This window comes from Thunnus albacares, chromosome 8, assembly GCF_914725855.1.
Source record: "Thunnus albacares chromosome 8, fThuAlb1.1, whole genome shotgun sequence".
Classification (NCBI taxonomy): Eukaryota; Metazoa; Chordata; class Actinopteri; order Scombriformes; family Scombridae; genus Thunnus; species Thunnus albacares.
The window spans coordinates 20,359,043-20,373,066 of record NC_058113.1 but is presented as its reverse complement, the minus strand read 5'-3'; the positions used below and the strand labels follow the sequence as shown (position 1 = coordinate 20,373,066).

The 14,024-nt window shown below is 41.7% G+C and overlaps 1 protein-coding gene across 5 annotated transcripts; it reads right to left on the bottom strand.

Annotated features, from left to right (window-relative positions):
- Positions 1-2,755: 2,755 nt before the first annotated feature.
- Positions 2,756-11,389, bottom strand: si:dkeyp-69b9.6 (zinc finger protein 865). 5 transcript variants are annotated; one of them, XM_044359778.1, is made up of 4 exons: positions 10,845-11,386; positions 10,352-10,465; positions 5,484-7,928; positions 2,756-5,195 (listed from the first exon to the last, which is right to left on the bottom strand). In XM_044359778.1, exons 3-4 carry the CDS (start codon positions 7,516-7,518, stop codon positions 2,815-2,817), a joined length of 4,416 nt encoding a protein of 1,471 aa, XP_044215713.1. In that variant the 5' UTR covers positions 7,519-7,928; positions 10,352-10,465; positions 10,845-11,386; the 3' UTR covers positions 2,756-2,814. The 5 variants fall into 5 exon arrangements, with proteins under 5 accessions (XP_044215713.1, XP_044215711.1, XP_044215709.1 ...); XM_044359776.1 differs by having other exon boundaries at positions 2,756-7,928; positions 10,337-10,465; positions 10,845-11,389; XM_044359774.1 differs by having other exon boundaries at positions 2,756-7,928; positions 10,845-11,389.
- Positions 11,390-14,024: the final 2,635 nt, after the last annotated feature.

Here is a 14,024-nt window from a genome sequence, read left to right as displayed (position 1 = left end):
ACATAAACGTGAATTTGTTATTAACTTGAGTATAACAGAAAGAAAAATGTCTTTTTTTCCCTTTCAAGTGGGCCCTGTCATCACAAATAACTCATTTAGTCTGGCACGAGATTACTGGTTTAAAACGTTGCCCATCTCTATTAGAGCATAGTTTGTCTTTCTGTAATAATCAGGTAGTGCAGCATGGCTTTTCCAGTTTCCTTGTAATCCACAGAAAACGTGAGTGCGCCGTTTTTTCAGGCGAGAGGAACGCTTCAGCACGTTGCCTCCCGGCGTACAATAGCTGTTCCACCTCACGTGTATCAGGCACGCGGAGACGATGCCTGTCCGCTCGCGGCTCTGGTTCGGATTGGCTTCTGGAACATCACGCCCCGCCCACGACGAGCGCCTATTGGACAGAATTAGGTCGAATAAACCCGCCCGCTCGGATTCCCCGTGCATGCCACTGCCGCGTGAGACCAGTTCGAAACACAAAAAGCGCGAGGACTGTCTGCTCTTACAGTACAGTTGCAGAGCACATGCAAAACATTGCGCGCTGCAGGAATTCACCTTTGTTTTTTCTTCCCCAGTCATGGACATGCAAAAGTAAATAGTTAACAGACTCAAGTTACCTTAGTGTACAATTTATAATCTGTATGAATATAATGTACTGGACGTGTTCAATTAAACTATTTGTGTTGTCAACACTAAGTAGAGGTTCAATTACTGCCCTGTTTTTTCAATAAAATAATCCAACTGGAAATTTTGATGTCATCTCCAGCTGTGGGGCCCTAAAATTGCAACCATTGTTCACCCCACTTGAGAGTACAGTAGGCATGAATCATCATTTTTCAGGTTTACAGGCAAAACTTAACATTACCATCAATCTGAATCAAAACACGCACTCTTGTTGCTTTAAAGTAATTTAAACATGTCCACATCACTTGCATGCATCACAAACTTTGTCGAATTCCACAACCACATTAATTTCTGTACTGTTACTTTTCATTTAAACGTAGTTAAACTCAACTGGTCATGGTTACTGAGTGATGCCACAAGCATTTTGTTTACTTTGTGTTATTAATTTTTCAGTCAAGAGCAAACAGACACACAGTCATACAACACTCAGGCACACTAGTCCACCCCCCTATCAGTGTAAAATCCATGTGACTGTCACACTCCTCCACACCAGGGCATAAGTACAGTATAAATGAGTTGTTTACTGCCATCTTGTGGAGCTGGAATAGGAGTGAGATGCTTTACAGAGCCATTTATTTCAAGTATAGTAAATATATAGTATAAATATTAATGATTGAAAACAATTAACCTAGGGTAATCTGACCAATAACTTGGGCAGGCCTAAGAATTTCAATGAAATTTATTGGTACTACATCCTTAAAATCCATTTAATCCACACAGTGATATCAAATTCACATAGGACATATAGCTAAATATAATTGTGTAACTTCAATACTGGCTTTGGTAACAGTTACATCTTAACTATGTTTAATAACTAGCAGTTTGTACCGTCTTCTGGATATTGCAGTTTGTAACTTTGAACGAGAAATGAAAGGGAAAACAAATGATTACACTTAAGGTTTATTCATTGCTGAAATATAATCAACTACTGACTTTTCAGTAAATAATGTGATAGAAATCTACTAAAACTATCATTTTTTCTTTAGAAGAAAAAAAAACAAGGCTTGAAAGGGGTATGAACATTTCATGTGAATAAAGTGACAAAACTTATTTTTCTTCAGAAGAAAAAAAAAAAGGCTTGACAGTAAGAATATGATTGCAACTCAGCAAAAAAGAAAAAACAAGGTAGAAGGAGTTAAATATATTGGCATGAAGACTGATTGGGTTACACACATAAATACATGGAATATTACATTTGCCTCTATTATGATAGGTCCTTGACTTAAACACACCGTGAAGTACTGTAGAAATAATCACTGCTAAAAAGAGCATACAAATAACATGAGATAAACATGTGTTACAGTCCACTTGTTTAACCTGTTTTCAATCTCTTGGTATAAAAGCTAGGAATATCTCAAATAAATGAAGTAAAGTGAACATAACAAGCAAGGCTTTTTGTAAGTTTCTTCATTTTGGCAGGAGAGGGATCCTTGTACTAATTACCAGCAACTTTGACATTTTATCTATACGTGATTAAATCACTAGGGAATATAGAGCAACTTTCAAATCAAGTTTACACTACAAACTTCTGGGGATATACTGAATAAACCATCACATACTGTAGGAGTGATATCACCTCAGCAAAAAACTTGACCAGAGAACAAACATGCACTGACAAACTATCAACAAATGTCTTTGTCCCCATGTCCCTACTCCTAATAAATGCACTTTACATTTAAAAAAATCCTCAGAGCCTCTAAGTGAACAACAACAAGACAAAATACACAGCAGAGACGTTTATCATACAGCAAGAGGTGTAGCAGGGATTCTAGTTAGGATATGGGGAGGAGAGATACATTAGCAGGTCATTTCACCTAAACTTGTCTAGTAACTGCACAGTGTCAGCCAAGCATAGTGTCAATGCACTTAAGGGGTTAGTGATCCTATGGAAACAGTCACGTCTTTGAAACACCTTCCAATATAATCTGGAAGAATTTCTGGTGATATTTTATAGGATGCTCTACAGTAGTTGTTAACACACTCATTCTAATAGTCAGCAGAGTAGATGTCAACACAGACACCAGGCAAATTCTCCTAAAGGCAATAGATGCCTTTTCAAGTCCCTTTTTTTCTCACCTTCCCATTTAGAACAGAAATATCCCTCTTGTATGCCACTCTTTTGAGATACCAGGATGCTCAGTATCTGTATGGTCCCTGTAGGAATGGCATCTCCCCCTGACCCTCTCGGGTCTGTCTCTCTCCTGGTCTCTTTGAAAGCGTAAGCATCTTAGCATCACCTCGCTGCAGTCCTTTAGCCCTGCGGCGGCAGGACACCTTGTGCCTGTAGAGAAGTGTAGCATTCCAGAAGCGAGCGGAGCAGCGTTGGCAGGAGAAAGTCCCTCTGGCACGATGGGAGGCCCGATGGATGAAGGCTGCCAAAGGCCGGTGAGACTGCTTCCCACATACACTGCACCTCAGTCGCTCCGGAGTGGTCAAGGCTTTTTGTGGGTGTTTCACTGCCATGTGGACTAACAGTCCCGCTTTGCGGGAAAACACAGAATTGGGACATATAGGACAGCCAAAACGTTTCACAGGAACTTTTAGAGATGACAGGATCTGCACCTTCATTCCCCCAGTGTTGACAAGCTTATAACCACCACCACCTGATCCTCCTCCCCGCCTAATTGTCAAACGAAGAGAGCCTTGTTTTTTATTCAACTGCCCTCTTATTGTACAACTTATCTTTCTCTTCCTTCTGATTCCATCAAATCTGACTAAATCTTGGGATTCCCATTTATTTTCCCTCCGATCTCTCCTCTCGGACTTTTTTTTTTTCTTCTTGTGTCGTCTCATGTCATCATGTGATAACTGGATGCTGCAGTCAAGGTGTTGGTGGGACTGGGTACCTGACTGATGATGAGGATGATGGTGGGAGAGGAGATGATGATGATGATGCAGATGATGATGTTCAGTGGAGGGCAGTTCCGTAAGGGGCTGGAACGGGGCTGTGGTGTGAAGCGTGCGGCTACGGGATCCAGCTGGATATATGTGCTCTCCTTTCACCCCGGCTGGGGAGTGCGGGTGCTGCGGGGGCATGATTGTTGAGTTTGGAGGCAGAGGCTGAGAATAAGTTGGGGCATTAGATGCTGAAGTTTGGGCTGCTGCAGCATCATAAAAGAGAGGAGAATAACCAGCTGGTGGTGGTTGTGGGGGTGGCTGCTGGTGGCTATGAGTGACAACGCTAAGACTCTGCCCTCCATGGCCTTCTGTGGAAGGAGCCATCTGTAGCAGGGCATTGGTGGCAGCCTCACTCTCTGACGTTGACTGATTAACATCACTCCCACCTCTGTTGTCTCCAGACCCGCTGCTGCCTTCTTGAGGGTTAGACGGCTCAGTGCGGGTCATCCCATGCTGTGATTGCCTATGTCGAGTAAGGCTATTGGAGTAAGCAAATGCCTTCCCACATACCTCACAGCAGAAGAGCTTTTCACCCCCTCCTTCATGAACCGTCTGGTGATGGGCAGTCAGGTGGAAGTGATGGCGGAACGACTTCCAACATATAGCACAGGTGTAAAGTCGAGGTGGAGGTGGGGCCTGGGGATGTGGCTGGGGTGGGGGTTGTGGCTGAGGGTTGGTGTCTTGAGGCTTGACATCTTGAGGGTAGGAGTAATAGGAGGAGGTGCTTGGTGCTTGGTTCTGGCTCCTGTCTTGGGCCACGCTACATTGAGGGTTTGGGTTAAAGCTGTTTAGGTTCTCTGCAGCTGGTGTTGTGGGCACCTCTTCCAGCTCCCCTTTCTGGTGGAGTTTACTGTGCCTCCTAAGGCTCTGGGAGTAACCAAACTCTTTCCCACAGATACTGCATTTGTAATTCTTTGCCCCAGAGTGGACTGTTTGATGCTTGCTTAGGTGAAAAGCCTCTCTGAAATATTTTCCACAAACAGTGCAGTGATGAGGCTTTTCTCCAGTATGGATGCGGTCATGCCTGCGTAGGGTCTCGCGACGTGCAAATCCCTTACCGCAGACACTGCAGAGGTGAGTGCGTGGGAGACCGCTGGGCCCCATTCTCGGAGTGTATTGCCTACGTTTGGGGGGCTGTCCACCAACTGCTGGATCTTTCTTTGCTCTGGGTTTGCGGGGACGTTTTGGCTTGGCAGCAGGATTCTGTGGGTTGCTGCTCATAGCCTCCTGGTTCCCACCACCTCTGAAATTCTTATCCAAGCCAGATGTTGATGAAGGTGAGCCCAGAGGACCTAAACCAAGACCACCTAGTAGACCTCCTATGATGTCTCCCCTATCATCCCCTCTATTTCCACTGTTGCTAGCTGCTGTTATAGCAGAGATTGCATTATTGACAGAGCTAGTGACATCATCCTCTGAGTCATCCAGTAGAGAAGATAGGGGCAGGTGGGGCTGTTGCTGCGGATGGTGGTGCTGGTTGTGGCTCTGTGAGTGTGGATGCAGTGTCGGGGCCAAGGGTGCCTTTCTCAGAGCTGGGCCCGCCATCCCACTTCCACAGGGAGAGGCACCAGAGTAGCATGGAGATGGGTTACCTTGAGAACGGTGATCATCATGGTAGCCTGTGTAACGATTCCGAGAGTAGTCAGTGGGGTATTTACTATCTGTTCTGTCCCTGTCATTTGAATTCCCTTCCCTTCCAGACTGAAACAGACCATCACATCCTAAACCTGATTTTGGTTCTCCTTCCCCCACAATGATTACACCATCTTCTTCCTCAGTTTTCCCATAAATTACCCCTCTATTGCTTTGATAAGTTCCCCCTCCTCCATTACCTCCTCCACCCCCTCCCCCGACTCTGTCCTCACCATCATTTCCTGTCTTGCTGCCCCGTTGTTTGGGTCCCCTACCTGGCTTGCCGCAGGTGCCTGAGGCAGCATGGTTGAGTAGAGAGGTGCTCTCACGGAAGGCACGACCACAGGCAGGACATCTGAATGGCTTTTCCTCATGTATCTTCTCATGGCGTGTCAGTGACTCTCTACGATTAAAAGCCCGAGAGCAGGTGGAGCAGCCATATGGGCGGGCTGAAGAGTGTAATACACCATGTTGCAGGAGGTGCCCTTTTTTCTTAAAGCCTTTGCCACACTCAGGGCAATGAAATATTTTGTCTGGGCTAGGACAAGAATTGGATGAGGGTTGGGGAGTTTCTTGGGTCGAATGGGGAAGGCTTGGGTCAGGTTGAGTTTTAATGTGTACAGGATTTGGGCCAGTAGTAGCACTTTTGCTAGTACCAGCTGTGGTTGGCTCATGCATGCGCAAATGCCTGCGAAGGCTTGAAAGGTGAGGGAAGCTTTTGGCACACTCTCCACAGCTATAAATGTGCTCTGTATCAGACTCTGTGGGGTTGGGTTGCATTGAGCTCTGGTTATCAGATTTAGAAAGGTGAGAATCATTAGTAACCAGTACTGAGGCAGCAGTGGAAGAGGGAGCAGAGGAGGAGGAAGAAACTACTGATGAGGATGAAGATGATGAAGCAAGAAGGGATGATGGATCTCCACCCATATTTGACATACCAACCCCACTCCCAATTAAAGCCGGGGGCTGACCATGACTAAGCCCTCCACTATTACTACTAGCGCTAGGATTACCACTGTGGCTGTTGTGGCCATGACTGCTGCTGCCACCATTACTAGTGCTATCAGATTTTCTCTGTGGCAAATAACCAGCCATAGCTTTCTTCCTTCTACTGCTGCTGCTACTACCAGTACTACTTCCACCTCCACTGCTTTCCCCTTTACCATCATCCTTTGACAAGGATAAATGAAGTGGCAAGGGGAGGGGTAAACCTGCTTCCTGCTGCATCAGAGAAGCTATCTGATTTGATGAGAGTACAGGGATGCCCTGTAAGTCAAAGCCACTCAATGATGAGTGCTGAGAGCCTGGGTGGAGCGGGTGGTGAGGATGGGAATGAGAATGAGGATGAGACAGGGTGTGAGGTGGAAGCTGTTGCTGCTGGGGAGGCTGCTGTGGGGCCTGCTGTGGCTGGGGGGTGGAGTGGCCATGTGAGTGCGAAGAATGCAAAGCAGGAGGCGGAGCGAGACTAGAACTAGGCTCCCCACCTGTCTGACTTAAACCAATCCCTAAGTGGTTATGGGTTCCCTGTTGAACAAGAAATTGCTCTAAACTAGCATTAGCAGGCACCCCAGAAAGGAAATACTGATTAGCAGCTAACATGCAACTAAATTGTTGGTGAAGGCTCCGTGCATCAGACTGGGCCCCAACCAACTGGTGTCCCAATGAGCTGACTGCACTGCTGCTAGAAGGGTTGTTAGAGGTGGCCACAGAGGTTGAAGGGGAAGGAGAGGAAGAGGGGGGGCCGGGTGATGCTTGGGGGACAGAGAGACCGGGATGCAGAGGAGGAGGGGGTGGAGGTGCTGATGTTACTAATCCTCCTAATCCCCCAGCACTCCCACTACTGCTACTTCCCCCGGTAAAGTGCTCAAAGCGGCCTACACCTGGATGTAACTGCTCCTGTGCTAGTGCTGCCTCAGACGGGTGGAAAGAGCGCAGGAACTGTGGGTAGCCTGAAGAATGGCTTGAGCTGCTGCTGCTCATCTTGCTTGACTTTGAACGAGAGCTCTGAGATGAGGAAGGCTGTTGTTGTAAAGGTGGGGGAGGAGGGGCACTCATCTTGGCAAAAATGGAGGCAGAATCAGAAAAGGCGTTACCTCTAGACCCCTGCAGGGGGCCCAAGCCAAGTCCAGACAGAAGAGCTCCAGAAGACTCAGCCTGCTGCTGCTGCTGCTGCTGGAGTTGATGCTGGTGAAGTTGCACTTGCTGTTGATGCTGTAGTTGTCGATCTAAACCAAGGCCTTTGAACTGGTGGGCCTGGTGCCCACTTAACATCTCTATAATGTCCAAATTGTATTTTCCAAATTGGAACATTTCCCACTCACTGGCACATGGGGGTGCAGAGCCAAACCTCCAGCGCTAGGAGCGGCAACAATGATCCCACCACTGACTGGTGAAAGACAAACTTTACCCTAAGGGTGAGGTTATGCTACTATTTCTTCCAGAACTACTTGAATGTCAGCTTGACTCTAAAGTTCGTCTCTCCAGACTGTACAGTTCAGCTGTTGTTACTCCCTCTTGATCATCCACTGCCCACACTTTACTTCCAAAAGCAGTGGGGTAGCTGAGAAGATGACTTTATGATCAAAGGGTAAAGATGTCTTTTTGACAGATAGAGGAGTTCCAACTAATTTTCAAAAATTTCCTTTGAGAGTTACTGCATTGACATTTTCCTTCATCTAAGCAAGATTCCTCATCTGCGTTCAGCCAAGAAGTTCCTACAGCTGAAAAAACAAAGGTCAAAAAGGGATAAAGGTCATAGAGGAAAGAAAGAAAATCCTTTTGAACAAATTTTACTTTCTGTCCCTTTCTGAAAAGCAACATCTGACCCTATAAAACGCTGCTCCATCCATTCAGGCAAATCTGTATGTACATGAACAGAATTCATTTAAGTCAGTACTGTAACATAACAAGATAGAAATGTATCTCCATGGCCCACATTATGTGCAACAATCATTGACTATGTAATTGTAATGAATTTCAAACAAACTTAGCCACCAATGACTTGATGCTTAGTTCAGCATCATCTCACTAGGTTTGACACTGAATTTTAGTTCCACTCTTTGTTCTTGATATACATTAGATTTGATATCAAAATAACAGATACTAAGTTTCTTATTCATCCTACAATTTCTCTTACAAAAGGTTTATTAATACTGTGATCATTTTTTATTTATCAATGGCACATGGATAGCTACAAGCCAAAAGCCCCCAAGTTAAAGTGAGGTATGTGACCATTGTACAATATAACTTATAGTTTAACTGGAGTCTACATCAAGTGAAGAAACATAAATAATTGAACAATACATTTCTATTTTTTTAGCCACCTCATCAGGTTAATAATTATAAGGAACATTTCACATTTTATAATAACTTACCATGAGGTGGTTCTGCTGGGTTGCAGCACAACCAGAATCGGTGAATGAATGCTCATTTTCACTAACATTAGATTCATTTGTTACTATGGAGGTAAATATGGATCTACATAATGTAGAAAAGTTCTTTTCTACATTCTTAAAAGCCTTTACATCTAGATGTTCATAGACCTCTGCTACAAAGGTATAAGTTACTGGTTTAATGAGGCAGAGGTTGTTTAAGGGTTAAAGGTTGTTGCTTATTTAATAGACCTACTTTAGACACAATTTATTACAGTATTATACACTGGCCAACCTACTCTTAAACCTTTTATGCTGTAGTAGTTCTGTAATGTATTTCATACTGTATTTCATCCTCGCAGTTGAAATGTACAGTATAAATGGCTATCTATCTCTACCAATACCACAGAGTACATAGATGTGACCGTGTTGACTGAAAAAACACATCAAACAGCAAATGCATCACTTTTGGTTAAATGCAGGTTTTGTGTATTTTAACTGATTATTTGGATTTTACTTGTACTCACCCTGCTATTCTGCAAAATATGACAAATACTATCACAAGGAAGTTGAGAGTGTAAACACTGCATTTTCCACCTTGCTCACAGTCATAAAAAAAGAACTCAGCCATGAAAGATAGGTCCTATCACAGTGTGGCTGTTATTCTTTGAAAACATGCTTTTCGCTGCTTTTAGGGTTTTACTATTAGACAGTGTTAACCCTCAGGGTATGTACTGGAGAACAGAGCTTCCTGTAACCTGTTCTTCAGTGATTTCAACATTTTGGATGCAATCCATCATCATGATGAAAGAAACTAAAATGACTCAGACTGATGATAAAAAATTCATTGAATATCAGATAACGCAAGTGAGATTTTGTCTCAATTTATGATGTTATTCTTTGTTGAGAAGTCATATTTCTGCATACCTTGTTATGAGAGCTTGGCATGGTGTCTTACCGAATAGTTCTGATGCATAAATTGGTAGAAATCATTGGGACAGTCAGTCCCTTATCCAGGTTTTCCTTTTCAGCATGAAACTATTAATTGTGTGGAAATGTACATCAAAGAGCATTACAAAATGTTTTCAAATGCAGGTCAACCTGTCCTGCAAAAAAATGTTAATTATTTTCATTCAATCCTCTTTTAAAACTTGTTTGCTCACATTCTCCAGCCCCAGAATTGACCCAAATTGCACCATTGACTTTTTTATTTCTGTTTTTATTTATTTATTACAAATTGGCCCAATGGCATGCAGCTATTAGGTACATTAAACAGCCATCACTGTTTCATTCTTAGAATGAAAATAAGTCTACATAATAGAAAAATATATGGCATTACATCCATTCATATTGCTCACACTCTAATTGGTTATAGATCATCCAGTTTTGTTTAAATCTATGACACCTTGCACATACTTGCACTATCTGGTTAGATACTAAACTGGATTTTGGTGTACTGGCACTTACACTGTACAATGACTACTAAATTTAATTAAATCTAATCTACAACCATCAACAACAAAGACACAAACATAAACAATTTAATGATGAAATTATTTCTCTTTGATGAAAAGGGGAACAAGAAAAAAAGACAACATTGCAAATAAATTCAACGTTTTACCAAGTGTTCAAAAACAGTGAAAAATATTGAAATGCATAAGTTGTTAATCACATTAATATTTCCCATTGTTGTACTTGTAGGCTGAAGGTAATCTGGCTACACTTGAATCACTCACTTTGAATGTCGATTTTCTCACCTCTTGTATTCTTACCGTTTCCTCTAATTGATCCGATGAACCTACAGGGGAGTACGATCCCCTGGCAGATGAGGAAGATAATTTATCGTATATTTGACTGCCTCTCATTTTTATGTAAACCAGCAAATCCTGTGAAGAAGGGCAGAAATGCTACAATTAACATCAGCATCACACTCGCTGCACAATGTAAACATTAGCAGTACGTTACAGGCGCAAGTAACAACGGATGCACTTGAGGAGGCAGCCTGTAATAGTATTGGCTAACATTTGGAGTAAAAAAAAAGGAAAACATTGGACGCGCTTGCATGCAAAACTTCACGGTTCCCCCCTTAGCATCCTATTTCACACTGTGCTCGGCGTGTTTAGCCATTTGGTGCCACACGCAATCTAGAAAACCCACATAACCACTGTTGCTAACGTTAGCCATCCTTCCTAACTACAATATCCAATGCACCGTTAGGATGCTAACGCTCGCTTATACATCTGCGTATATTGAGAAAATGTTTACCTACGCATCCAGTTGCAGATGGATGAGGCCTGTCACGCCTTCTTCTAACCGCCTAGCTAGCTATCGTCCGCGTCCATTTCTGCGTGCTGTTTTCCAGTCGTTAGTCAGAGCCATTTTCACTGATGCTGAGCTGGGTAAAAGCTTACACGGTTCCCCCCAGAAATCAACGCGGACGGATACCGCCGCCGCCTTCTTGCCATTTGATTATGACCGTTTGCGCCGGTGTGGCAAGGGAGCTTTCTCTAAAGAACTCGACGGCCGAGGAAATTTGGATGGTCGGTGATAATATTTTTGGGTAAAAGTGAGTGACGTGTGCTCCCTTAACATTGGTCCTTTCCGGCCCTTGTAATATTTCCGGGTAGCAGCAGCAGCAGCGGGGCTCGCGGACAGTTGTTTGGGCTCATAGTAGTTTCCCCCCGTTTGGTTGCACGTTGAGTCCAAAATAATGCTGCATACCCGGATAATTTGAGCCTATTCCACCACCACACCCCTGTATCCGATGATATCAAATGTTACCCAGCCCCGGTGGGAGGCTGAGGACTTTTCCCAGGCTGCATAATGGCCGATGTCTTGTAGGCCATAGAATAAAAAACATAACTTCAGGCTATAACTTTTCATCGCATGAAGTGAAAGTGAAAAAACAGGTTGCAAGCTTTTTTTTTTTTAATTTATACGATTTGGAAATGTAATTTTCCTATACGTGATGCAAGATCTTATTAATTAATTCATTGAATTATTCTGTAACTAAAGGGGTAGTAATATACATCATATAATCCCTAACATGCGTGCACAAGTACATAAGTGTTAATGTTCCAAAAAGATACACAAGCAATAATTTGAATTAATGCTATACAGTATGAATGAGTAACAATGCAAATATGACTATTGATGGATGAATGAATGAACTTTATTTATATAACACATTTCATGCACAGGAAAGTGCTTTATAATTCAACAGCAAAACCAAAACAAACGTTTAAAACCATACAAATACACAAGAAGGAAAGTAGAGGATGAGTGTTACTATTTATAACCTAGTATTTACACAGTTACACGGTCATTAAATAGAAAATGGAGAAAATCATAAAAGATTAAAACAGACAGTTGCAAGTTATAGGCTATATTAAAAAAGATTATCGTTTAAAACTGTCCACTGAATCAGCAAGTTTAATATTTAACGACAGTGTTCCATATTTGGGGCGTGTTATGGCCAAAAGCAGCAGGTTTTAGTGGTGACCTTGGGAACAGTAAAAAGAGCAGCTGTGGAGGATTTAAGGGGACTTGGAGGATCATAAAACGATTTGATTGACTATTGACTAAATATCGATGATTACTTACCTGTTGTCTGCTCAAATTATTTTTCATGTTTGTTCACTTTGTGGCCCAAGACAAATATCAGAGAAACTTGACATTAAAGTGAATCCAATCTAATAAATAATAGTGTCAAACTAATTTTTAGAGGAGATAGATTAAAGGAAATGTGCACCGAATCATTCCATCTGTTTGTTTGATTGTTAGTCAGTAGGATATCTTAAAAACTATATAAGCTATATAAACTCAAATATTGTTGATGAAATGGTCTTGGGAACATTTACACTAGAGCCCGACCAATATATCGGTCAGCTGATTTTATCAGCCGATATTGGCCTATCACAGATATATCCACATATATGTTGTCCGACATGCACCAATATATATGTTTTATTTTTTTTAATTATATAGGCAGAATTTTTTTATATATTCAATCCTTTTTCTTAATTCAAGTTGAATATGTATGTACATATGTTTTTTGTTTTGTTTTTTAATTTATAGTTATTTATAATTATTAAATTCCCAATGAAGTTCACTGTTTCAGTGCACTGATGTCATTTTATACAATAAAGTTTATTGTTAAACTGTAACTGCCCCCATTACTTATCTTTTTCACAATTGTTTGGTAACCACATTTGAGGGATCATTGCAAAAAATGTATTTTTATGTATATATTCTGTATATGTAAGATTATATATATAGCTATATCAGAATTTTTTTACTCCCTAATATCGGTATCGGCATCAGCCCCAAAAATCCAATATCGGTCAGGCCCTAATTTACACCTCTCAAAAGACATTGTTAAACCAAGGCAGCTTGTTTTTTGTTTTGTTTTTTTATAACTTGCCTATTATTTTTTTAGGGAGTTTTTCCTTACTCAAATTGAGGATCTAAGGATAGAAGATGTTTTATTGCTGTAAAGATTGTAAAACCCCCTCAGGCAAATTTGTGATTTGTGATATTGGGCTACACAGATAAAAGTGAACCTGACTTGACTTGACTATTAGTCACAAACAAGTATATAACTCCTCCTTTAAAAACCTGCAGCAACAAATGTGACCGAATACAATAATGAAAAGGAATCATATAAATTATTACTCAACACAGAAAGAGTTTCACTGCATATCTCTTACCAGTCTCTCCTCTTTATTGCCAATGATATTGCTCCATGTTTGAGCCACTGTAAAAATGATCACACGCAAATCAATAAATGGCATTATTAGATTAATAGCATGATTAAGATATATCTATATGATGTTTAGTGTAAGTAAAAATGGATCCTGTTATGATTATATAACAGATTGTGTTTTTCTAAAAATGTGAGAAAAGTGGCGAGTGAACCCAGACGAAATCATAATTTCATCATCACATAGCCGACATCTTGGATTTGATTCAATCATTTTAATCACAGAGATGTGAATAATTTCAGCTCTGCGCCGCTCTGTGATTTTTAAGGATGTTAATCATGCCTGGGTTGGGATGATAATCATGTGCACAGAGCATGTAGGGAACAGAATCTTTCACTCTGGACCATCAAAGACCCTCAAACCTTCAATTCACATACATAAATTTACAATTTAAATATTGATTGGTCTTTTTTTCCCCATAAACCAAGCATCACTGGTGAGTTGTCACTTCACTGCACAGATATTGATTGGTTCTACTTTCTTCAGCGTACTCTACACATTATAAACCTTGCAGTTAACCCTGTATGTTAACAATAAGAGGTTTAAGGTGTCAGTTCTGTGTCATTCTGAGAAAAGGCTTCATGCACAGTTTTAGAGTTAAAGGAGCCACTGAACCTCCTGGTGGTGAAATGTGCAAATTACAACAACTGTAATGCATCAAAGGCTTCCAGTGTCTAAATCA

Excerpts from the sequence above, each read along its gene's own strand:
- si:dkeyp-69b9.6 (XM_044359776.1), bottom strand. The coding sequence starts at position 7,518 with ATGTTCCAATTTGGAAAATACAATTTGGACATTATAGAGATGTTAAGT.